This window comes from Centrocercus urophasianus, unplaced genomic scaffold, assembly GCF_019232065.1.
Source record: "Centrocercus urophasianus isolate 14NV4802_14NV808 unplaced genomic scaffold, USGS_Curo_1.0 seq_12, whole genome shotgun sequence".
NCBI classification, from domain to species: domain Eukaryota; kingdom Metazoa; phylum Chordata; class Aves; order Galliformes; family Phasianidae; genus Centrocercus; species Centrocercus urophasianus.
Window position 1 is genome coordinate 5240890 of NW_024884364.1, and position 26680 is coordinate 5267569.

Genomic DNA, 26680 nt, shown 5'->3' on the forward strand with positions numbered 1-26680 from the left:
ACATCCATAAAATGGGGGCAGTGATATAGGGTTGTGAGAATTTTCCAACTAGTGACTGCGAAAGGTTCTACCAACTTGAGTTGAAAAAGCAATGTTTCTGTCTTGTCAGGAGTCAGTGTGAAGGTGCTGGTGGAGCAGGGCAGAAGGCAGGCTATGTTCACTGGTTCACATAACCTCTTTTGGAGATGCTCTCACCTTTTCCCTCTCTTCTCCCCATATTGGTGCCATGGAAAGTAGCTACAGTTAAGAAAAGCACAATGAAATCACAAGTTTCCCCACACCTTTGGGACCAGAATATCTCCATACATCACCTCTTCATCGTCCCACATCACTCACATCTGTCCACACTTCCTGAAGACGGTCAAGTCAGGAATTGTGCAAAGTCCTGAGGAGGTAGAAGAAAGCATGAACTGTGCTTGAAAATAAAGAGGTTACCATGGGTCTCAGAAGACACACACTTCCCCACTTTCTCCCCAGTGTGTTGCACTATATGCAGGGCAGGGGGCCTGCTAGAGCTGTAGTCAATATGCTGGATGTTTGCTCAGAGGAAATGCCTTTTTGTTTACACGGGAGAGAGAGAAGCTTAGAGAAGAAACCTGGCACAGAGCAGTTGGGATTCGGTTAATCTGCTTAGAAATACATTAATCGGAGGATCAGATGTTGTCAACAATACTCTTTCTCCCTCACTCTTCTCTCTTGCAGTGCCATGCTCATCACTGTTCCCATTGGGTCCTATTCCTCACCCTCCTCCACACATCCCTCTTTCTCCCCTGCTGTGAAAGTCAGGGAGTAATGAAGCACAAGGAGATTACAGCAAAATTAACAAACGAAATATAAATCCTAGATCTAAATGAAAATTAAAAATGGATCTTCAGCTGTTTATTTGCATCCCTAAAAATAACCTTCTGCCTAAGCCAAGCTGAACATAGCCAGGATTTCCCTGGCAAACTTGGAAGAATCCTAAAAGATGGGCAAGTAGTGGAAATAGTGGCTGCCTCCTTCCATCTGAGACTTCATCCATCTCCCCCAGCTACCACAGGAGGCTGCAGGACAAGACGTGGCCCTACCCTGAGATGTGGCATTATTGTGGCATTATCAGAGTGACTGAGGAAGAGACTGCTCCAAGCCACCAGCCTTTATTGCCTTCAGCAGGTGCTGTGGTACTTGGCTTCTGGCCTAAGGTGAGCAACTGTAATTGTCAGCAGTCACAGTTTTGTGAGTGCTCTGATTAGAAATGGAGCCAGGTTCTGCTCCTCTTTTTAATGCAGTTTGGATAATAATACGCATAAAGACATTACCTGTATGGAGAGAGAGTTCTGAGAGGAGGGTTCTCTATTACTGGCATATTTGTCAACACCTTGCTGCTTTCAGAGAAGCACAGAATCACAGAACTGCAGGGGTTCTGTGGTTAGGAAGGGACCCTAAGAGATCACTGACTCCAACCCCCTTGCTAAAGCAGGTACCCTACATGCATAGGTAGGTGTCCAAACAGGTCTTGAATACCTCCATAGAAGGAGACTCCACAACCACTCTGGGCAGCCTGTTCCAGTGCTCCGTCATCCTTACCATAAAGAAGTTCTTCTGCATGTTTGCATGGAACTTCCTATGTCCAAATTTTAGGCCATTGCTCCTTGTGCTATCACTATGCACCACTGAGAAGAGCCTGGCCTCATCCATTTGCCTCCCACCTCCCTTCAGATATGTATAAATGCTGATAAGATCCCCCTTCAGTCTTCCTTTCCCTGCACTGAACAGGCCCAGGTTACTCAGCCTTTCCCTATACAGGAGATGCTCCAGGCCCTTCATCATCTTTGTGTCTCTTCTCCGGACTCCTTCTAGGAGATCGCTATGTTTTTGAACTGAGGAGCCCCGAGCTGGACACAGTATTCTAAATGTGGCCTCACCAGTGCAGAGTAGAGGAGAAAGATCACCTCCCTTGACCTGCTGGCTCTTTTTAATGCACCCCATTAATTTTCCTGCCAGAGTTTTCCTGCCTGGCCCCTGGTGAATTTAAAAGGAAACATGGGTGTCATCCTACATGGAGCTGAGGTTGAGGCCAGGTTTGCTGTTTTTTGAGCACCACTGCTGTAGAATAACTGTTGTCACAGGAGTATTTGTTCTACATGTGCTGTCTTCTTCTAACATTTTTTTCTTAATTAATTTTTCAAGAAAAGCACAAGAACAAAAAGCATTGCAGTGTAGAGGATATCAGTACCAACTGGGGGATAAAGAAAGAGGTGGACAACTACTGCTTTGCAGTCATGTTTACTTTGCATATGTGCTGTTTGATATTCCTGGGCTTTGTCCTCAGATGTGCAGCATTCTCTTTCATTCTCATTACAAAGGTATAATCATAGGCAATACAGGATGTGCAGTGTGGCTTACTTAATTTCAGACAAAAGATTTAACTTCAAGACATCCGACCTTTGAGCCATTGTTTTAACAGCATTACAGTTGCATTCATTTTGGAGATTTTGCAATCCCATATTAATCCAAATTCCATTGCAGTCAATACACAGACACCCATTGTCTTAAGCCGGGGTTGGTTCAGGTCATTACTCTTTAGCTGGGAAAAGGATAGCGATAAAGGAGAGGATGCAGCAGTGTACCAGAGCTCAGCTTCTTTTTGTACTTTCAAGAGTGAAGTAAAGGCCAGCTAGGAGAGAAACTGGGATGGGCAGAAAGGCTTTTTGTTGTTGCTGCTGTTGTTGTTGTTGGGGAGCAGGCAGCACGAAGGAAATGCAATGCTGCTGCCTAGGGATGCAGCAGTAATTGCCTCAAACAGGAATTAAGGAGCAATTTGGCCAGGGATTCCTCTGTACATCTTCTCTTCCACAGGAATATGTGCCCTTGTGCCTGTTCCCCTCCTTGTGACATAGACAACCATGTAAGTCTCGATGCAGTAACTTCAGAAGACCTTGGCTTAGGCATTGCTCCCGCAACCAACAAGTGGACATAAGATTTCCCAGAAGGTTCTGTCCATGCAATGCCAACAAGGAAAAATGCTGAGTTAGCAAGTTCACAAATACCTGCATCTTGGCTGTCTCCCAGCTAATGGGAGATAGCGAGCCAATAAACCTCACAGAGACAAGTGCCTTTGATGGCAGCTCTGTGTGTTAACTGCTCTATTGCTCCTGGACTGGAGCTAGGGTTCTGTTACCTGCTGGATAATCTCAAAGAATTGAATCTATTCATTGGGTTGTAAGGAAGTTTGGGGGAATTACAGGCCTGTCAGCTTGACCTTGGTGCCAGGTAAGGTTATGGAGCAGATCATCTTGAGGGAGATCACACGGCATGTGCAGGACAACTGGAACCCAGCCAGCATGGGTTCATGAAAGGCAGGTCCTGCTTGACCAAGTTCATCTCCTTTTATGACTGAGCGACCCGCCTGGTGAATGAGGGAAAGGCTGTTAATGTAGTCTATCTAAGCTTCAGCAAAGCCTTCAACACTGTTTCCCACAGCATTCTTCTGGAGAAGCTGGCAGCCTGCAATTTGAACAAATAAACTCTTTGCTGGATAAGCAACTGGCTGGATGACCAGGTCCAGAGAGGGATGGTGGAGTTCAATCCAGCTGGCAACTGGTCATGATGTTCTCCATCACTCAGTACTGGGGCTTGTCCTGTTCAATATCTTTACTGGTGACCTGGATGAGGACATTGAATGCACACTCAATAAGTTTGCAGATGACAACAAGCTGGGAAAAAATGTTGATCTGCCTGAGGGTAGGAAGACCCTACAGAGGGATCTGGACTGGCTGTATAACTGGGCTGAGGCCATAGGATCTAGTGCACTTTGTCCACAACAACTCCAGGAAACACTACAGGCTTGGGGCAGAGTGGCTGGACAACTGTGTAGAGGAAATGGATCTGGGGGTATTGGTCAACACTTGACTGAACATGAGCCAGCAGTGTGGCCAGGTGGCCAGGAAGGCCAATGGCATCCTCCCTGGTATCAGAAATAGTGTTGCTAGCAGGAGCGGGGAAGTGATCATCTCTCTGTACTCAGCTCTGGTGAGGCTGCACTTTGAGCACCCTGCTGTTTTTATGCTAGCTAGATTAAACCTGTGTATAGACTTGGGGCTGGCCTTTATCTCCAGTATGTCACGTAGATCCAGTCTGAGCTTTTCTTTCAGCTGTATGTGTTGATGAAAAATTGCTTTTCTTAATCAGACTGTTTTTCACAGAAGTGTCCCTTGAATTCTTTTCTTCATTTCCTTCTTCCTGTAGAAAGCGGTGAGGGTAGAAGAAATAAGTGGGAAATAAAGTTTTTAATTTCTTCTGACGCTGGTTTTGATTTTGCCATAAGAAAAAGACTAGAGAACAAATTGAGAGAAGACAAGGAAGGAAATGAAAGGAAACTCTTTTGGTTGCTTTTTTAAGTTAAGTGCTAGAAAACTGTTAACTGCTTGTCTGCTTTTTTTCCTTTTCATCTCTGTTTCTTGTATTCTCATACTTTACTTCTTCCAAGGCCACTGCTTTTCCAAGAACAGAAAAAGCCAGAAGAAGTGCTGATATTTGCATGGGAGGTAGGAAAGGAGCCTTGCAGGGAGAGGCAGTGCCTCAGGTGGAAGGACTGCCTTGAGCAGTATTTTTCAGAACTTTGCTGCTCTTACAGATAGTAAGTCAGTCTTAGATCCAGCAGTGAGTTTTATTGCTAATAATTACGATCGGTGGGGTAAAGAGAAATATTTTTCTCATACAATTTAAAGCATGCTATAGTTATCATTTAGCATTTTACTGTTCTTTTGCTTCTTTTCCTTGGATACATCTGTTTTGTTCTGTACCTTCCTTTCTCCATAATGAGCTTTCTTTTTCCACAGGAGAGTGTGTTTGATAGGTTCTCACTTAATCATGCCTGATCCAATATGTTATTGGGGTCCTTCTCTTTTGGTACCTTTTTGTCTGATATAGAAATAGGCAGGCAGATCCCTGTAGAGGAGGCTGTGCTTTTTGGAAGCATTTAGCAAGCCAGACATTACCTCTGTCCTCGTTTCCCTCCCTCTTAATCCAAACAGTTCTTGCTTAGTTGCTAGTGTCATTATTTTTTTCTTCTGGCATGATGATACCTGAAACTTTTAGTAATTAATTAAGGCTCCTGGGTGCATTCCCTGCTGACCCCTCTGTGTGCATACACAGAGCCAGCCTGCAGAGGGGCTCACCTGCTGCTGGTGCATACGCTGTGCATCCCGTTGGTATCTGCCTTTAACATTTGGCCTCAAAGCCTCACCCCCCCTGCAAAAGCGAAGGGGGCCTGGGATGCCTTGGAGGGGCAAAGAGACACAATCGGGTTTGACAGGATTTGCACCGCAAATTAAGTGCTGAGCGCTAACATTTGACACTCTACCTTCATGGAGCTTTTGGGTAGCTGCTCCCAGAGAAACCTGTCAGAAACCCAAGCATCCAGAAGAAGGGGGGAAAGCCACCCTGCCACCTCTTGTTTTTCGCTTCTCAAAGGATGCAGAACACCGAATGGGTGCTCTGTGGCCTTGTCAGCTCTAACAAGTACCCCTACTCCATTGCCTAGAGGAGGAAGGAGCTCTCGTGGCAGAGAGCTTCCATGCTTCCACTCCCTCCCCACTGCCCTCATTTGCTGTCCAAAGCTGGAGGTATGTCCTGCAATGCACGTTCCCATGAATGGAGATGCATACAATGCCCCTGAAGCTGGGGATGTGATTTTTCACCCTCACAGGGTCTTTTCACAGCCATAGCCAGCCAGCAGTGAGCAGAACCACTGCCCTTCAGACCACCTCTTCTTGTATCTTTCTGGCAAAATCAGCACTGGAGAGGAAATATGTGAGTGTGTCACTAAGAGGGCTGCAGGAAAGAGGGTAAGAGAGAATGCACAAGAATCTTCTCTCACCACTGGGCACCCACCCTCTTGATCAAAAAGCATGTACTAAACCCATTTAATTACTTTCAGCCAGGGATGTTTATGCTAAAAGACTAATGGAAGCTTGTTTTCATTTGTTAGACTTCTACTACCTGAAAGGGGCTTTATTTTCTTCATCTGTCCTCTGTGCTTATGCATTATTGCTGCATGTGCTGTCTGAAATGATGTTGTCTTCCAGCTTAGCAGAACTGCCTCTTTCACTGCTGCATCTTCTGCTTCCTAGAGTTTGGAAAAGATCTTAACATGTTGTGACACAAGTGCAGAAATACATATTAGTAGATCCTACAATAATGAGAGCTGGATAAGAAATTGGAAAAAACTTTGCTAAATGTGATCTCCGGCTTGGCACTACCCTGTGCCAGCCTCCACAGAGCACAGCCTCTCACAACACTACCTTGTCTGTAGAGCTGAATTCTTTAGCTATGGTCTGTGTTTACAGTGAACATAAATAACATCCCTGAGGCAGCATCAAAATACAATGCCTTCTGAGCTTCTGTGGTTTTAGGATTTATCCTTTATAACGCTAATCTTTCACAAACTCTTGGTTCCTCATGCTTGGAGATCACTCCTTGCTTGCTAGATTTTTGCTTTTGCCATTCCACACTCTCCTTAGAAAGGGACAAAACACCTGTGCAGGTTCTGGGCTCTTGCACCCATGTTGCAGAACAGTGGGCATCCCTTCCACCTATTTCTGTGGGTCAGCAGTCAGGCCATCCTGATTCAACTCCACAAGTCTCCCTCTGGTCAGGATGGGGGTTAGGGAAAGGTTCTTCACCAGAGGGCAGCGGGGACCCAGGGGAACCTTCTCCTCCTTCCACTGATATAATCTCTGTGCCTATGTGCGTGTTGCAGCAGTCCCTCGTGCGGTCATGTCTTCAATCAGGGGAGAGCTGGTGTGAGCGCTCACAGAAGGCAAGGAAAGCAGGTCGGGCAAACACTGTCAAAGCAAATTCAGGCTTATTATTCAAACAGATGTTCATGAATATATTTTGCCATATTTGCAGAGTCTTAATTGTAATCTGACTTGATGGGCACATGAGTTTAAAAGTAGAAGACTGAATTTATAGAGGGAGAAATGAGCTGGGAGGTGACTTACTGAGCTGGGTTCTGGAGAGTGAGAGTTCACCACTAATTCTGCACAAGTTGCCTCGGGTAAGTCCTTGTCACCTAACAAGTCACTTGGGTTATTGCTCCTTCCCTTCCCTGAGGCGATGAGACCCTGCTGGAAAAAGACATCTATGCCCTGAGCAGGACTGTTGGATTACATATTCATTCATAACTGTTGCTTTCTTTACTTTCCAGTCTTGGCAAACATAGCAGAGATTTGCTGCTTCTTTTCCCCCTCGAGTTACTCTTCTGTTTTCAACCCCGCATCTTCCATAAGAATCTGTGAAAACTTTTCCTGGCAGGACCCCTCCTGAAGTTATTATTATTGCCATTAGCAAATATAACTTAGGAAAAGTTATGATAAACAAGGGGGAGATAAATGTGATTTGTACATGTTTAATTGCTTCTGCGTGTTTTTTTTTCCTTTCTCTCTCTGGCAAGCAAGAAAACTGGGTAAAATGATAGTATCACTTTTGCCCAGAGTCTGGTGCCATTAGAGCTTTCCAGTGTGTGGCATGACACAGCACATCCAGACTCATAGAGTATAACATCTCAAAAACATTTCTTAAGAAGATAAGTTTATCCCTGCAGACTCTAGCGATGTTTCTAGCATCTGAGCAACCTGACCTAGCTGTAGATGTCCCTGTTCATTGCAGGGGAGTTGGACTAGATGACCTTTAAGGGTCCGATCCAACTCACACGATTCCATGATTCTTTGATTCTTCGCAGCAAGATGGCACACCACAGTTTGAGAATGATTCTTCTTTCCATTATGCAAACTAGTTTGATAAATCCTTTGGAAAAGATGGAGAAACACCACTGAGTTGTGGCAGCCTGGGCTGTGTCTTGCATAGATGCTTCTTTCTTTGAGGTGATACTGGCTATGCACTCCACATCACTTGGCTAAAATTGGGGGTGTTTGCAAGCACCAGCAAACTGAGCACCACTGTGTGGTGAAATAGGGGAGTATTGCTTTAAAGAGGTCCACTTGCTCCCATCAGGATGGAATTTGCTCCTCGGTACTGCAGGGTGAGTGACAGCAACTTGAAATGGGACACTAAGGCCACCAGCATGAGCCTTTTTGAGATCTTTGGAATCCCAACAAGGCTTCTCTGGGCTGAAAGGATAAATGAGGAAAGCAGTGTACCTGCTCTGGCTTACAGAGGAGGGAAAGAATTTGGAGAGACTTTGTTATGTGGAGTACCACTGATCTGAGCTTTTAATAATGCAGTGGACTTGTAAGTGTTCCAAATGATGAGATTTGTGAATGAATTTTTAATCCGGGGTTTAACATTAAAGATTAAAGTGTGTGTTTTGAATTTCAAAAAAAGAATTTACCCCCAAAAGGCTAAGACTTGCTTCAGTGGCTTCTTATGGTTTTGTTTTATTTTATTTCATTTTTTCTTCTCTTGGGTATGCATGAAAGCAAAAAGAAACAAAGAAAAGGGAAAACACAGCATCCGGACTGAGCCTGGGGAATCTTCAACTCATTGTTAAGCCTATGTCCAATTGGGCTCTTTCATATTAATGTTTCTTTGTGTGCTCTTAGACTTGGCAGGAGTGACAACATCTGTGTGAAAAACTGAGCCAGCTGTGCAGAAAAAAATCTTCTTTAGTTCAGAGCAGTTGTGTGCTTTGCTGCTTGGGCATAAGCAGCTTCTTGCATCTGTTACGGAGGGAAAATGTGCAAAGTGTTTTCCTGAGACTCTAACTCTAAAAGACAAGAGAAGCCCGTAGCTGCTATTGTAAAATAGAATTTAGGACATCAGGGAAGGGAAGAAGAGAGGGCAGGCATTAAATCAGACAGCACTGTGGGGTTTGGTCGCCCAGAGTTACTCTGAGGACCTGGCATCAGAAAAGAAGGTGGTAAGGAGAGAGGCACATTGTCTTGTATGGTAACAGCATCGGCTGTGTTCACTGAAACCCTTTTCTCTTCAAGCATGTTATGACCATGGTTTGTGTCTTTTGAAAACCTCCATAAGAATTTGGGGAATATTTGGGCACCTCTCCTGGTGTACTGTGCGGCAGAGCCCCTTGCAGAAAGCATTTACTCTTAACATCAGGTGGGTCTCCAGCAGAGCTGCTGGAGTGAACCTTCCTGGCTGTTTTTTCCCTCTCTGATAAGAAATGTGTGTGTTAATTTGAAATCAATACTAATACTTGGCACAGTGGCAGAGAGTGTGATTAATAGGCAGAGCAAGGCCCATGAATCAGGTGACAAAGCTCTGTTCGTGTCTCACCACTGACCTGAAGCACGGTGCTGAGGTGAGTTATAGCCTCTCTCCACCTCAGTTTTCCTCACTGCAAGATGGAGGCTCTCTGCATTGCCCCATTGCCTTCCCTGACAGTGTATGTTAGAACAACCAGTGACATTTTCTATAGTAGTAAACAGACGGACAGATTTTCTTTAATATGGCTGTGCACGTTTTTATGTATTGGTCCTGTTTCCACTGTACAATGTGGGAGGGGGTTGCCCAAACAACTGGGAAGGGGGGAATTCATTTAGAGAGCCAGAAATGTGTGCAATGAAACTTTGGGTTTTGGGGCAAAACCTGGCATGTGAGCAACTTCAGCGCCAGACTTCACAAGGAAACATCTACAGTTCCTGGTGTTCCCATGTGAAGACTGGGCTGGAGGTGTGTATAGCTAAAATTGGTCATCTGCTGTAGGGAAAACCCAATGCATCCTCACCATTTCATCTCATAGCGTAGTGAGAGCACAGACATTTGAGTGGATGGAACAAAAACCAAGTATTTCCATTGTTAAAAGACTGTTCTAATGGAAGGGCATGGTGTATTGAATATGTGTTCACAGTACTGTAGCATTACTGAATAAAATAACACAGTCGGAATTTATATAATATCTAAATACGTGGCAAAAGTTTAAATGGATTGAAATAAAGTGTTTTCACCTTATTGAATTGAAGTGTGCCAATATTGCCATAATTAAATGAGAAAGTCGAAGCAATTCATTTTGTCTTCACTCTCTGAAAATGTCATCAAAGTTGATATTCTTACATCCTATTTTGATTTTAATGAAAACTCTTTTCCCGGTGGAAAATTGTCCTTTTACAACCTCTTTCAGACAGCTCAACTCATAATCTGATGCATTCAATTACTGACCTGGCATTTGCCAGATCAGAAGACTTTTTTTTTTTTTTTCTTTTCTCTTCATTTAAATGAAAAAGACTTTGCTTTTATTTTTTTTTCCTGTTTGTTTTTAATAATTTTGTATCCAAAGTAATTTGGGATTAATGAAATTTAAAATATGGAAGTCTAGTATTGCTGAACATCCTCGAGGATGCTAGGTTCAGTCTGACTGCTTTTGGAAACTGAAAATTATGCTTTCCTGCCTTCATGAGGCTTGTTTTAAGCATCAGGTCTGAGGCAGAGCAGTTGCACTGTGGCATGCTCTCACTTTAAAGGCTCTCCTCTCTCTCCTACCAGCCGGCCACAGGAGTTTTGTTATCAAAATGGATGCAAATGCGATTAGACCCTTAAGCCCTGATTTGGCAAGATACTTAAACATGTGCTTGGTTTTTAAACATTAAGTTTATTTCCTGCCTTTAGAGGAATGGCTAGGATGGAACAAACCAGCCCAGGCAGAGCTGCCCCAGCCACATGTAGGCAGCAAGACAGGTGAACAAGAATTCATAGCTGGATCATGGGGCAGGAATATTTTTAGGGGGGGTCAAAGGCACAGCAAAAACAAAAACATATCTGCCATACTCTTCTCACTTGGAAATCTTGTGTACTCATGATGGGGGGCCTGGAGCATCTCGTGTATGAGGAAAGGCTGAGAGACGTGAGACTGTTCAGAGTGGAGAAGGCTGAGAGGGGATCTTATCAGTGTTCATAAATACCAAAAGGGCCAGTTGTGCCTAGTGACAGGGCAAGGGGCAACAGGCACCAAGTGGGATGCAGGAAGTTCCATCTGAACATGAGAAAAAACTTTACTGTGAGGGTGACAGCACACTGGCATGGGCTGCCTAGAGGCAGCTGTGGGCATGGGCTGCCAGAGGCAGCTGTGGAGACTCCTTCTGTGGAGATATTAAAGACCTGCCTGGACCCTTTCCTGTGTGACCTGCTATAGGCAACCTGCTTTAGCAGGGGATTGGACTATATGAACCCCAGTGGTCCCTTCCAACCCCTACAATTCTGTGATTCTGTGATTTCATACATTAGACACAAAACTGACGGAAAACAGATAGCCAGCTTCTTGGACTTGCTTTTTTTTTTTTTTGAGTGAGGATGCACACAGCTCCTGGTGCTTTGGGTAAAAGCAGTCGAACCATAGGTCACAAGTATCTGCACTGAAGTTTGATCTAGTGGTGGTTGTTTCAGGGTAGGTAGAAAAGCCTCATGGGCGTTTGCAGTCCATGTTTCAGTGGCATTTCTCCTGTTATGGGGCAGGAGATGAGGAGAGAAATAAAACCTTCAATGCATTCTGTGATATATTTAGGAGCAGCATTAAAAGTCACCTACGAACCGGTTCTGTGTCCCACTTCCCCTCCTGTTTTCCTATGCAGCCACGCTCTGCCCTGCTGCTGTTCCTTACTTCACAAAGTCCCATTTTACAGCCTGCCCACCCGTCTGTCCTTCCCCTGTGCCACCTCCCTGTGCTGGACTTTAGTCTTATTCATTATGGGCTGTATTGTTCCTACTCAATATGCTATTTATACATATTTAAACCTTAAGTTGATTTCCCTTATTAAGCAGTTCATCACTACGTTGTGCCTTTTTTTTTTTTTCCTGGACTTTTTTTTTTTAACCACGAGAGGAAGAAGAAATTTATTCTTTTGACCATAAATCATTTACAAAGCTGCTGGGCCGTTAATGTATTTTTTATGGCTCGGCAAACAGAAAATAGGAGCGAGTGTCTTAGCAGTGCTTTTCTGACCTGTTTTAATTTCGGCTTCCTAGCCCTGACTCTGTTCCCCTGTCTCGGGAGCAGATACATTTCCCTTGCAGAGGCACTGGTGGATACCTTCTCCCAAAGGAGGCCACTTTGCTGTGTCAGCAATGTCACGTGCTGTTGCCAGCACTTGGCACCAATCCGCAGCGCGTCACATCTCTGCTGACTGGGCTGCGCTGGGAGAATATTAGCAAGGAAAAGGGATGGGTTGGAGGGGACTCAAGGCTATTTTTGCTTTTAGATCCAGGGGAGAGCTCTAATTAGACTCTCGCTCAGGGATAAACAAGTTATGTACGTCTCTCATCTCATCCCATGCAGCCTCACCCTACACTTCACATGCTGTGGGCTTTGCTGGCCTCAGGTGTGGAGTAGATAAACATGGGGATGCTTTGGAAGGTCGTTCAGCACAGAGACTGGCTGTGGCAGCTTCCCAAATGCTAAAGACAGGTTCCTATTAGGTTTTGCAACCTGCTTTAGGAAAATGAAGCCAATTTATGCCTTAGCTGCTCTCAGTCACCTCTGTGCCTTCTCTCCGTTTTAGGAAACATAGGTACAAGTCTTTGCTGTAAAAGGTCCATTTTTCTTTCTGATGTGCTGTGGCAAGCAGCAAGATGATTAAGACAAGGGATGTGGAAAGTTTATGTTGGCGTCTGAGCTAGGTGAATGTATATGCAGCTCAGAGCCCTTGTTGCTGGCTTTCTGCAAATTCAAGCAGAGCCTCCCACCTTAGATGTGTTTGAATGGACTTTTGACAAGTTTTTGTTCCCAAATTCTCTTTGGCTAAAGACTGCAGGCAGTCCATTGAGTAACAGGCCATGGTCACTTAAATTGCTCCCATCCCTTAGACATCCATTACCATTGAATAATGCCTCCACTGTAGCAGTCAGCAGAACAGGACAGTGCATCTGCAACACAGCTTTTCCCTTTCACAGCAAAGCAAGCTGTCCTGCCCTTCCACCTTCCTCAGCAGATTATGCTAATTAATGCCTGGCTGTGAGATGGAAGCACAGCTTCCTTTCTGCTTTCGCTGCTTTTTAGACAATAACCTTGTTCTGAGGGGCAAGGCAAACAGCAGAGGATGATAATATTCTAAGTTAATGCAACAGGATTCGCCATCAGAGGACTAGGGGTGAAGAGAGAGGGAGCGTGTTTGTTAGCCCCAGCTTTGTAGAAGACCAGGAATAGTGAGGCACCTTTCTGTGCCCAGCTGGAATTTCACTTTCCTCCTTGCCTGTTCCTGTGATTTGGAAAATGGTTCTCCAGGCATCTCTGGATGACTTCAGGAGGGAAAGAAATGCCTAGCTCCCTGTCGCAAGGATACAGTAACCATGTTCTTACCTCTGCTGTGCTGCTTATCTGTGGCTTTCAGCCATCTGTAAGCAGATTGCAGGCGCCTGGTTTGCCCACCTGAGTCCTGTGGGGGTGAGTGGATGAGTCATAGATGCCTCCAGTGCTGGGCATAGCCAGCAGTGGGCTAATCTGGCACCAAACAGTCCCACAGAGCAGGCTGAATTAGACTTTCCACACACCCCTCCCCTCTCTCAAGTCAAGGGAGCAATGATTGAGCACTTGAGTGAGTTCCTGATCCCTTCTGGGTCCCCTCTGGTCTTTCTCATCTGCTAAGGCAAAAAATTCCCCAAACTCAGTGGTGCAGCTGCTCCTTGAGTCCTGTGCAAATGCTGTGGATTCAAGGACTGCCAGCTCAGATCACAGCAGTCTCTGTTTCCAGCCAATGCTGCATGCATTGGAAGGAAGTGTTAAACCTTCCGTAATGTACCTAATTGTGCAACACTATACCATGGAGAGGGGATTAACATATGCCCCAGAGCACAGCGATTGATTAGTTTTATCCTAGCTAATGTCATTGTAGATGCTATTTTTGTTCCTATCAATGTCCCTTCCTATTTTTATAATCTTCCAATAATATGGTGCTGGAGTTTTGTTGCTGTTGTTTTTTATTTATGGCTAACTTGCATGCATCTGCATCCTTGTCAGCAGAGATGGAGGGCAGCCATCCCAGTTAGCAGGAGCAGCAGAAGCGGCTCTCCCAGCAGCTCCAGGTGGGCTGGATGGAGGCACAGAATTGAAGGCAATATTGGAAGCACAGCAGGAGCCCAGAACTAGAATGGATCATTTGGGTCATTGGGCTCCTGACCCTGCTATCACCAGGGTATGTGTAAACCAAAGCTGGGTTCTTGTTCCCACTTTATCCCTGTTAGTTGCTCTAGCGCAATGTTCTTCTCACAGTTCAAAAACCTCTGTCAGATTTCAGGTTCTAGGATCTGCTGGCAGAGCACCGTTTAGTTACAAAGAGAGCTGAGTGTAATGCAATCCCTGTGACATGGAGAGCGCAGACACTTTTGATTTCCCTGGTAGGTTTGAATGCTCAGCAGTTCAGAACATCCATCCCTGATGGACTAAACCTGGGCAAACAAGGATCTCACACTAAGCTGTCCTCTGAATACGCCTGGAGCTGAGCGACAGGGATTCTGTGGCAGAAGTGAGGAAGGAATCAAATTCCTCAGTGATTTTCATCTGCATGATGAGCGCCTCTTTTTTTCCCCATTAAAGCTTGCCCAGCTCCTCTGACAAAGACATGGGAGCAAAATGACACTGTTCTTTAAGTATGCATTGCTGAAAGCTTTCCTGCCCTTTATCGTTTTGTCTAACTTTCATCTTCGCTTTATGGCTGCAGGTTGGGGAAGTCAGGGGCAGGGAGATGTGCTCCATGCTATATCAATCAGACAGCTGTTTGAAATCCTCCTTCCAGCTGGCCTGCAGAGAAGGACTTATATCTAAAAGGGAGATGGCAGGGGTGGTAGTAATTGCTGTTTGCAAGGCTAACAGCTGAGACCAGAGCAGGGTGGGTCAGCAGCATGCCTCACTGTCATCTTTTAGTCTGGTATAGATGAGATTATAAATGGTAAGGGAGAGGGGTCAGTGTGATCAGCACAGATTTACAGGTAGTCACTGTCCCTGATCAGCTGGTGGAGTGCTCAGTGAGAAACACTACAGGGCTCAAGTTCAAGACCTTGACTGTGATTTCTCCTTGGATTAGTACCTGCTTGCCTGCATATTCTGCTAGCTGAGTCGCAATCTTAAGATTCCTCAGTGTGGAGTAAATTGGATCTGTTTACCTGGGAAGCTCTGTGCCAGAGAGATGGTGAGATAAATCCAGTTGTGTCTGATGGTTTTTCTAGCAATAAAGGAGCTTAGAGGTTTACTTGGCTTTTGAGTTGCATTTAACACTATATAGACCTAAGAGGAAATGTTGTTCCCTGTGTAGATTTAACACGTGTCACAGGGCTTTTGCTCTAAAACCATGCTAGATGTAATGGTTTTCCTGCTGTTTCTTCCAGGCTGTCCTGCAGATCCAGCAAAGATAAGGAGGGAAAGAGATGGAAATTATTTTGCACCATGCACTGTTGGTTTGCTATCAACTGTGAGCCAGAAAGAACCAGTAGGAGCCTTGGTTTGGGATATTCCCCCTGTCCGCGTAAAAGGAATGAGCTTACTCTCAGTAGATTCTTAGTCTGGTGACTGAAATAATCAAACTCTGCTGTTGGGAGTGGTTTAGTCAGTGTTGGTTGTTTCTTGAGGAGGAGCTGTATCAGGAAGTCTCAGTCCTTTTAATAGAAGAATCGTATTTTCTGAGTGTTCTCGGTATCTCTAGGAAGGCTCCTCATAACATCTGTATAACATGTGCCCATGAACTTCCCAGAAAAGTTTGTGTTAGAGCACATTAGCATGGTGGTACAATCTACTGTGAAGGTGTGCACCTGTCCCAGCCACCTGTCCTGCTCAGTGACATTGAATGCTGGAAGTTTCTGAAGTGGAGTTTCCCTAGTGAGCTGGAAATAACTCAGGATAGCTGGGCGTTAACTCAGGTCTGTGCTCCTTTGGAGTGGCTGATGGTGCTGGTTCCACAAGCAAGCAGACCACAGTTTAGTCCAGTGACAATGGGCACAATCAGTATTCAGACAGCTTGTTGTGCAGCTTGTTTGGATGCTGTGAAGACTCTGGACTCATCATAAGCACCCGCCTTTTTTTGTTTGTATGATCTGTGAGGTTCCACGCTAGTACTGGGGTGCCCTTTTCCAGCCCTGGGAAGTCCTGTGGAGCTGAAACAACATTTCCACCATTTCCTTTCCAGAGATCTCTTCTGGGAAATGTAATTGCTGCCTGCTGCCTCACAAGATAGAAGAGATTCTCGGAAGGCAAAATGTCTCTTTTGTTTCTTTGCTGTCCTACAATATTATCAGTGCTTGCAAAGTTGGGTTGAATGGTTGCTGCACAAGAAAGTCCTATGACAGAAGTGCTCCCTGCAGCACTGTTACTGTCCCTCCAGCAGCGAGTCACACCTTCCTGGGCTGGGGCTTTTGCTGCTGCTCAGCATGTTGAGTCAGCAGTGTTCCTTGAGGTGGGAGGCATTTCTTTAGCACAGCAGGAAGCTTTGGTCCCAAACTCGGAGATGTGAGGTAGGCCAAAGGCACAGTGACTTGTGTTTTCCTTTCATCTCAGGAAAAAGTGTGCTCTGCAGTTTCTCCTTTTGTTGCCTGCAGTTGCCAGATTGAACGTTGTGTTTCTACCCTGCTCTTGAAACTTTTGAGTGACCTCATCTTTTCTTCTCTAACGAGGGACCCAAATGTCATACTGCCAAAGGCATCTTTCCCAGCACAGGACTGCTAATTGCACGGGGATAGGGAGAGCCATTCCTGGCTCTTGCTTGTGAGCTGATAGCTTGCAGCTTTGCTCTCATTCTCCCCCCCCAGCCACATGCATTTCAGCACATCTTCCCTGGAGGTTTGGAGATGTTGAATGCATGAAGGTGAGACATTTCTTCATCTCTTTCACACCTCTTTTCCCTTCTGGACATTTGCTTCCCTGGCTTGCCAGCACTGCAGAGTGAACCTGTCCTCTGTGTTTGCAAAGTCATCCCAGCCCAGCCTCCCACATCTCTGGGTTTCATGAGGTTGCTGCTAGCAGGTTCCAAATGCTGCTGACTTGCCAGCGGTTCTTGAGGGTAGGTACAAAGCAGACAGAGTTCTCTAGCTGGCAGGGCAGCATCTTGACTTTCATTGTATGAATGACCTTCCAAAGAAACCACCATTTTTCTGTGGTCTTAAAATAAGTAAAGCAGGGAAAGGCCCTCTCTCTGCACCGTACTCCAACCCATCCAGAGGTACCCAGTTATCATGCTGAGCATGGTTGCCTCTGATAGTGCAGTAAAGGGGGAGATGCCCTTAGCACAGCTTCAACAGCATAACCACAGTGCTTCTTCAAGGAACAGCCTCTCGGGTCCCTGTGGTCTGTGACCATCTGACATCACTGTGATGTCAACCAGTAATGGTGCATCAGCTACTCATATCATCGACTGTGCTATTGATGTGATGTTGGTGGAAGACCTTGTTTCACTCACTGAGATGTCAGCTGAGTTGACTTTCTCAGGGAAGGAAATGCCAGTTGTGTCTGGGCCCTGCACACTTGTGTCCTGTTGTATGAGCTGCCCAAATGAACTCCTTCACGGATACTGGGGAGGTGCGCTACTTGGGAAAGCAATATCAAAAATGAAATCAGAGTTATCCGTTGCCAGAATAATTACTTGATCTAGGAAAACTGAAGAAGCGCTAAGAGCCTCTGCAGCCAAAACTTCCTTCTTCTGTCTGGTTCCCTGATAGAAGGGGGACACAAAAATGGAGCATCTGTTCTAATTAATGACGGAAGCTCAGAGCGTTGGGATCAAAGGAGAAAGTTGTGTGCAGAATCAAGCTCAGATCAAAGTGTTCTAAGAAGAGGAAAAGGCCAACTCCTCCTTCAGCTGATGGCGGTGTACCCTGCTCTGCCTCCAGGCGTGCTGCTTGCAGAGATGCTAAGTAATGAAGCTGTACGTGCAGGAGATGGTGTAATGGCCATCATAATCCAGCACTAGGAGAAGAAAGACTTGGTGGTGACTGGTTCTTGTTGCCTCACAAATCATTAAATTTCTCTGAATGCTTAGATCAAGATAGTATACCTTGGCAAAAGGGGACCTTTTACAACATCCTTTGCTTGTTTGTTTGTTTTTCTCACCTCTTATGTGTAATTTGACTTACTAGACTGGGCTGTATATATGTGCTTATGTCTATATTTGCATTTATACCTACCCAGGGGAATTTAAGCCTTCATTCCTTAGGCTACACTGAAGAACCTTTACCCCAATACATATGCTAAATTTGAAATTTCTTCCTCCCTCTCTCCCTTGCCTCTTTCCTTTTACATTAATGCAAAAGCACATTTTTGCAACTCCTAATTTTGAAATGTTTAAATATGTAATGTTTGGTTCAGTTTTCCTCCTAGGTGTCTTCCTGGGCATAGCGGTTGATGTGTATGTGCCTTTGTGTGCAGCCACCTGTGTTTTGGGCCACGAGTATTGGTGTGGAAGGATGCTGTCACACAGATCCCTGCATAGATGGACAAGTGCACGTGTAACCACATTACATTTTCTAATAGTCTGAGCTGTAAAGAAAGATGCTGTAGCCCCTGAAGAGGATTTGATCTTTGCTCTTTTAGCTGTCTTCCTGAGAGAGGAGCTGTGCTGTAGTAATGCCCCTCCGGTGCTGTGTTAACGCACCAGCCTACCTCCCTGTTTATGCTGGTGGAAGAGAAAGTTGCCTGCATTTGGTCTCCTGCTTCCCCTGTCGTCTTGGTTAAGCGTACTTGTCAGAAGCGGTTGTGTATGTTTTCCCCAGCTGTAGCCCTGCAGGTGCCACTTAGCTTAACAAAATGAGTCCTTGTCTGTAAGTGCTGCCTGCCTTGTGTGCATCTTGGGCCAAAGAGCAGCTGACAGGCAAAGGCAAGTCTACAGAGCTGGCTTGCCCAATGCTTTAATAAGGCAGAGACAGGAGAGCATGATGTATTGCAAGAGCACGCATCTTGCGTGCCCAGCCTCAAAGCCATTCCTCGGAAGGAGAAATGGACAGAAACCTCAGCTGTTCCTTACTGCCCTTTCACTCCATGGCTTTCAGATTGAAAGGGTTGCTGTTGTGCTTTGAAAGAGTGGGAAAATTGTGGTGACTGAAGGCGAGAATAGAGCCCTGCAAGAGGAAAGGGCTCATAAGCAGATCTGGATATTCTCAAATGAATTGGCAGTGAATAAATTATGCATGATCTATTTTAGTATTTTTATTATTCTGTTTGCAATCAACTAATCACAAATATTTGGAACACTGAAAGAGGGGTTAAATATGAAAATCACATCGTCTTGGTGATTGCGTGATTGACGAAACTAAGCCTGCAGTATAAATTGGAAAATCAAACTTTTCCAGAATATTTGCCATTAGTGAATACTCACACTGAAGTATTACTCTTCCTGATTTACAAGAATTTGAATATATGAGTATTTCTTGGAGGAGAATAAGGTATGGGGCTGAAGAACATGTTTTGCTTTTCCAAATCAGATGAGAAGTTGAGGGCAGATCATAGGAAACATTTCATAAAATCTACGGTGAAGGTGGCAGAAGAGCTTTCTGCTCCACATTAGAGAGTTTATCCAGTTAAATGTCCAGTGTTTAACACATGGATGGTGGCAGGAATGGATGTGTAGTCATGCCAATATAACCTTCCATGTCAGGCTTGAAGATAAGAAGATCTCTTGTCCGACTAATATTCATTAAGAGATATCTCACTTCTGGTCTATGGGCCACTGCAACTGCCTGGCCAGCCATAGTAAGGAACTCAAGAGCCCAAAACTACTCCCAGTCTATTGGCCACAGAAGCAACTGGAAGGCAGATGCCTTGTAATAAAGGTCATGTTTATTACTGGCCCTTCAAATTGTTTACTTCCGCTTGCAGCTGATAGCCCTTCATAGGAGATTGATGGATTAAACTTTCACCAGCTGTTCTGTGTCCAGGCACATCATTCTGACAGATTTTTAGGACCCAAGCTAAACTGTTTTGCTAAGATTTTCCAAAGTGCTGCATATTTTTAAACATGTTCCAAGCTTGTGAGAAAAATCAGTCTTTATTTTTTCTTGCCACGTAAGGAACTAATGAATCAATTTAAAGTGGTGTTTTGTTTGGCTCTGTTTTAAAGCATTTCTGAGCCTTCCAGAACTACCTGCACCTTTGGAGGTAGGAGTCAGGGAAGAAGGAACATGTGTAGGAATTGGAAAGTGTGGAGGAGGTTATGGATGGTAGGGAAGATCCTTGTGTATTGCAGCTCCAGAGCAGTCAGTCCAAATCGAGGAACTCATCATAGGCTGCTCAAGTGCCAATAACTTTGAACTACACCCAGGTGTTAGCAATATTCTGCTGGGTTGAAAAGGACCACAATGCTCATCTAGTTTCAACTCCCTGCTATGTGCAGGGTCGCCAACCAGCAGACCAGGCTGCCCAGAGCCACATCCAGGCTGGCCTTGAATGCCTCCAGGGATGGGGCATCCACAGCCTCCTTGGGCAACCTGTTCAGTGCGTCACCACCTCTGTGTGAAAAATTTCCTCCTAATATCTAACCTAATCCTCCTCTGTCTCATATTGCCTTGGAGCTTGAAAGCTCCTTACCATCTCCAGCAGTCTTCCACATGCACTGGAGACAGCAAGCTAGCAAACTATGAAAAAAAAAAAAATTGAAAAAGAAGAGAGATGTCATCTGAAGTCATTTTCATATTGTGAAAACAGTGCTTTAAAGAATTTTAGTGCTACTCAGAACACTGCAGCCTTGAGCTTCTGTACTGGAAAGTTGGGGCTTGTCAGGCTTTGTGTTCCGTCCACCCTGTGTGGAATGCAAAGAAGTGAATGGAGAAAATGCTGGAATATGAAGGAGAATGGATCAGATCCTCTATAATCAGTAGTCATTTTTCACTAGCTAGGAATAAATACATGGTGTGGAAAGATTTAGATTTTTAATCTTTGAAATTAAAAAATAACAATGAAGTGTTTCTGTCCATGTTGGACTTCATAAGGAAGAGAAGCTGTGGGCGAGAGCTGTGTTTTTTCTTTAAATAATATGCATTCTCTCTTCTTACCCCTTGATGAAGCCTTTCAGAGTGCACTTTCCTTTTCTGTTTCACTGATGTTAAATATCATTAAGATTGATGAGTTTGAAAACATATTTCATTATCTCCTAAATACAGCTTGGCTGCTCTTACAGCTCTTTCCCTGTCTCCAAAACAAAGTCTGATGTTCTCTGAGGCTCTGAAATGAGAATGCTCTTACTTAAAAGGAACGCCTAGCTGCATCTGCCTCTGGAAGATGTCTGCATGAGAGCAGCCTGATCTGTTGGGGGAGGAATATAACTCCCTAGCTTGCAGTAATTGGTAAGGAACAGCTATGTAACAACAGAATGCTGCTGTCGTAACCTGGATGTACATAGGGCCAACTGAAATGTTTGAATTGAGATTCCTTCTCCTGAAATGCTTGAACTGGGTCATCTTCTCTTTCCAGGCATGGTGTGTCCTCTGGAGGTATCAGTCAGTTCAGGGAGTATTCAAGTTGCCCGAGGCCAGACAGCAGTATTGCCCTGCACCTTCACCACTAATGCTGCTCTCACTAACCTTAATGTCATATGGATGGTCACTCCTCTTTCTAACGCCAACCAGCCTGAACAGGTAGGTCTCTTCTCACTGGAGTATGCATTTTCTTGGGGCTTTCCTTTTCTTCACCCTTTCAACACTGATCTACATGTAGTCTGCCTCTTACTTTTGCAAGGCCACTCTTACGAACGTTAGCAAGTGAGAGCCAACCATGGTGGCACTAGAATTGTAACCTGAGAGCTGTTGGGCTGAATTCTATCCACATACGTAGAAGCCAGAAGAAATCCATTGCTCTGAAGTGGGTCTATCTTGGGTCACACCGCCTCCATAACATTTGTTGTTCAGCTGTGTGATTCAGTATCCTGCACTGAAGAGAACTTTCTCCTCAGGGACCTGGTCTGAGTACAGACTGCTATCTAAACTGCTAGGTTGACAGAAGGTGTACAGACTCAAGGGTTGTACTGCCCATATTCAGTTCACTTCAGATCATCAGTGAGCAGTGTCACATAATGGCAGGACATTACTTGCTGACACACAAAACGATTCTGTCCACCACCAGGTGGATGATTCTGTGAAGTATTTACTGGCCTGCAGAGAGTCTACCTCTCTACATTGGGTGTCCAGATGGGTAATGATTGTTATACGAAATAAGCTGCTATTACAAATCTAGTTATGCCAGAAGACTTGGGTATTTGGTCTGTTCCCTTCATGAACATTTTTACCGGCATAATCTCCTCTATAGAAAACACTTCTCATAGGATCAGTTTTTCTGGGTCGACTGTTGTATACTGATGTTTGGTTATTCAGAAAGCTTTTAAGAAATAATCCTTTTAGCTTTGGAAGCCCATATTTGCTTGTCCTTCTCCCTCCTTGCTCAGTCTGTTCGGAGTATCGTTTGAACTTTCCTTTCTTTTCCAGGTTATTCTCTACCAAGGAGGTCAGATCTTTGGTGGTGCACCCCAATTCTATGGGCGAGTGGGGTTTGCTGTGACAATGCCAACCACCAGTGCCTCCATCTTCATCAACAACACCCAGCTATCAGACACTGGCACATACCAGTGTTTGGTCAACAATCTACCTGATAGAGGCAGCAGGAATATTGGAGTCATCGGACTCACTGTCTTGGGTGTGTTTATTGGGATTGTGGGGAAGGGGGGGGAACTGGGGTATGGGAATCCTCTGTATGATAGCACTCATAGCAGAAAAATATGGTGTTGTGTACATTGGATCCTGTGGACATACTGTGATGAGGGACAGGGTTGGTTGTGAGTATTGTGGGAGTATATAGGCACACACTCCTCATATGCAGATGTTGTATTAGAGAGTTTTAAAATATGGTGGGGAGAAAGACTTGAGGCAAGTTTGTGATGTGGAGTTGCAAAGAAGCATGAAAAAAGGGTGGGTGCATTTATGAGATCTAAGGGGTTATAACAGGCTTGTGCATAGCAACAGGAGAAAAGGATGGACTTTAGAGATTTACTTCCTTCTCATAACAGTAATATTGGATGTTATAGCGCAGAGTGTGTGCCATTATAAGGCAGTGAAAACAAAACCAAACCACAGGAAATTCATTTTGCAGCCCTCTTAGTTGTTGCCACTCTTGCTGTCCCAAGAGTTGAAGTCTTCACCCTTTTTTCTCTAGGGATTTGTTTAAGACAAGTTGGTCCTGGGAAAGCAGTTGTCCATTACCTTGATGAGCTTTTCAGTCAGGAATCTTTGTCTGTTGTCATCCCTCAAATCTCAATGGGTTCTTGTCTGCTACCTCCTTTCTGGGCTTTGTCTGCTTCTCATTCCCTGTCAGCTCATGCCAGACTCCTTGATTTCCCCTGCAGTGTGTCCAGAAAGAGCCTGTACTCTACTGCTCGATTATTTTTCCTGATCTGCTGTCACTTTCCCCTCTTCTCTTGTAGTTCCTCCTTCCGCCCCACTTTGCAGAATCCAAGGGTCCTTGGAAGTGGGCAGCGATATCACACTGACCTGCAGCTCGGAAGAAGGCATCCCCCGGCCAACATACCTCTGGGAGAAACTGGACAATGTTCCCAAGTTGCCCCCAACTGCCACACAAGGTGCTTGTTCTATTGATTATCCTCTTACTTCCCAGGTGGCAGCCTGGTCTTTCCTTTGTCTGAGCTGCCAGAGATGACATGGTTCTCTGAGTGTCTGCCATCGCTTGCATGATCACTTGTTTGAAACGAAGATTCCTGGAGTGCTTGGAGGCTATGTTGGACTAGGTACTCACCAGCAACCATTTAAAGTTTCGTCTTATTTTGGTATGGAACAAATGTTCCCAGTTGAGGAACAAGGATCTTTTTAAATGGAAGCAAGAGAATATGGTTGCTAGATGTTTGCACGCCTGGAGATTTCAACTGCAACCTCATCTGCACAAGGCTCATAGATTGGAAAATAGAAGGGAGGCAGAATCATTCCATGAAAATCCTGCCAGCTTTTCACACTGAGTGTGTTGTGACTGGAGCTATCTTTCAGATGCATGTAAAAGCAAGGCTCTGACCAGATTGAATATTGCCCAGACACTAAGTCTTACCCATGAGGTTTCTTAGCCTACATGTGCTGACCAAATGGAGACAATAGCACTTTTGTCCTTTGTCTTGCTATATTTTAAAAATACACAAGAATTTTAGTTTTAGGTAATTCAGGAATGAGGAAAATTGGAAGAGCATGGAGCAGGGAACTCAGGGATAGGTAGGAAAGCAGGATGCTGGAAGGCAGAGCTCAATATAGCAGGTAGATCTGGGTATTGCACGTCTCTTTTTTCCTCCTTTCTCTCACGTAGTAATATGAGCCCCAAGCTTTCATTTGCAGAAATTCATCTGTAGGAAGAAAAAGAAACATCTAGTGTAAGCTCCTTAAGACCTAATCTTGTGTGTGTGCACAATGCTTCCATCTCAGGGTTACTTCCTAATTTATTTATCTCTTAAGAGTCTCACACATCAATTCTCTATTTGCTGGATTTGCCTTTTCATGGTTTTCCTCAAGCCCGGGGGAGGGATTTAAATCCTTCTTTTCTCTCTAACTAGACCAAGTCCAGGGCACTGTCACTCTCCGAAATATCAGCACTGTGTCCTCAGGTCTTTACCAATGTGTGGCTTCAAATGCCATTGGAACCAGCACTTGCCTTCTGGACCTGCAAGTCGTTGCACGTAAGTATTTTGCCAAGGGAGACTTGGTCAACTGCTTCTGTCTTGTGACAGTAACACATGTAACCATGTTTGCTGTGTACCAACTTGTGCCTCTCTATCAGAAGATCGTTGTACCCTGGAATGGGGATACCGCCTTTCCCTGCTTCTAAGCTTCAAATGCTCACAGGTGGCCACAGCCCAGCCCTGATTTCTTCTTCATTCTCTGTTCACTCCTCCCCACAGCCCACCCCTGGAGCATCAGCCTCGTTGCTGGAGCAGTGGCCACAGGTGCTGTTGTGCTTATTGTCTGCATTGTGTTGGTGGCCATAGCACTGTTCTACTGGAAAAATAAACACAAAGAAGAAGAAGAAGAGGAGATTCCCAATGAGATAAGGTAGGGGCCGGGGATCTGGTGCCTGGAAACCCCTGATCAGCCAGCAAAAGCAGCAGCTAGCAGGAAGGCAAGCAGAATCCCTACTTTTCATAATCCTTAGGTGTGTTCCCTGGGGTAAGGTAAGGCCTCCATATTTGTCCAAAAAATAGCGGAAGCAAATGAAGGATGGCAACTACAGATTTTTCTTTCTGAGTTGCCTTTATAGGGAGCTTCAGCTTGACACTATTAGCTCTGAAGGAGAGTGACTATACATGTGATGGGGATCTGGACCAACAGTATCAGATAGTAATAACTAAAAAGCTCTATAGGTACAGCTGTGATGTTCTCTGGTGTTACAAACACCATGTTTCCCTCTGATGGCTTCCTGAAGCTTCCCTAAGGATCAATTCATTGGCTGTACAAGTATAGCTGTACTGACTGGCTGTGACAGCCACTGAGTATGCTTTGCTTCCCTCAGTGGTACGCACATGAAGCAATTAATGTGTACAGAAGTAGGTCCTGTAAAAAGGGATGAGTGAACAGGCCAAGGAGTGAAGCCAATTCATGCTGTCCTTGACGTTATATTGATGGTATTGCCTCCAATGGGGTGTAGTGGTGAGGATTTGCCGAAGCAAAGCAGAATCCTTCCTGTGCCTTCACGCTTTCTCTTTCCCAGGGAGGATGACCTGCCACCCAAATGCTCCTCCACCACCAAGACATTCCACGCTGATGCGTCCTCATCGGAGAACGACACCCTCACGTCCTCCAACACCTACAACAGTCGCTATTGGAATGATCCCAAGGCCAATCACGCCACAGACTCCTTCACCCGCTTCAGCAACAGTAATGATGCCCGCCAGCCACCCTTCTCCCGCTCGGGGAGCACAAGCGCTCGGCCTGTCTATGCCAATGGTGGCCACCCCTCCCCAGCTGCCCCTAAGACGCTGGTGGTGACAGCCAGCACAGCACCATCCCCACAGGAGGTGGCCCGGAGCAACGGCTCAGTCAGCAGGAAGCCTCGGCTTCCGCACACCCGCTCCTATGCTGTCAGCCAGGCCACACTGGAGCGGATTGGGGCTGTTCCTGTCATGGTGCCCGCCCAGAGCCGGGCTGGCTCACTTGTGTAGGGGCACGCTGGTAGCTGAGAGCTGAGCAAGGGCCTTGCGTTCCAGGGGAGCGAAGACATGGCTGAGAGACCCTACTCCTTCCTGAAAGGCAGTGAGGCGAAGGTGGGCCTCTCAAGGCCACTGCCAGCCACTGGGGCAGCTCCGGCCATGCTGCAATGCCCCCCAGCTGTTGGGGCTCCACCATGGACGCCACAGATGTGCCAAGGCCACAGGGCATTGGGGGCCTTCCCTGGCTTCTGGGCCCTGGCTGGGACCCCCTCCCAGCCTAGCCTCAGGGCTTTCGCTTTTGTTTCCAGTTTGTTTTGTTGGGGGTCATTTCTGTTCACTTGGGTCCTTCAGGGAGGTTTGGGAAGATATATATATATTTTTTTCTGTTGTTATTGCTGTTTTATTTCTTAGATGACAATGACCAGTGTGGGGCAGGGAAGGACAAGAGGGGAGGTGTGCCAGGTGAGGCACACCTTGTCATGAAGGCTGTGACACCCTCTCTGCCGCCTCAGCCCTACTGCTAGATGAAGAAGATTGTTGGGATGGGGACAGCCATGAAGGAGGCACTGACCGAACTGGTGGTGCAAGTTGGCAGCACAGCTACCAGCCAAACCGAGGGGAAGGCTGGGCAAGGA

The 26680-nt window shown here is 45.4% G+C and overlaps 1 protein-coding gene across 1 annotated transcript in view; it reads left to right on the top strand.

Moving 5' to 3' along the window:
- IGSF11 (immunoglobulin superfamily member 11) overlaps positions 1–26117 on the top strand; it is an 85480-nt gene extending 59363 nt beyond the window's left edge. The window contains exons 2-7 of the mRNA XM_042810468.1: positions 21332–21495; positions 22339–22546; positions 23331–23486; positions 24456–24578; positions 24801–24951; positions 25607–26117. Coding sequence (XP_042666402.1) covers positions 21334–21495; positions 22339–22546; positions 23331–23486; positions 24456–24578; positions 24801–24951; positions 25607–26057 — 1251 coding nt within the window. The 5' untranslated portion in view covers positions 21332–21333 and the 3' untranslated portion in view covers positions 26058–26117. The remainder of the gene's footprint in view (positions 1–21331; positions 21496–22338; positions 22547–23330; positions 23487–24455; positions 24579–24800; positions 24952–25606) is intronic.
- The last annotated feature ends 563 nt before the right edge of the window (positions 26118–26680 follow it).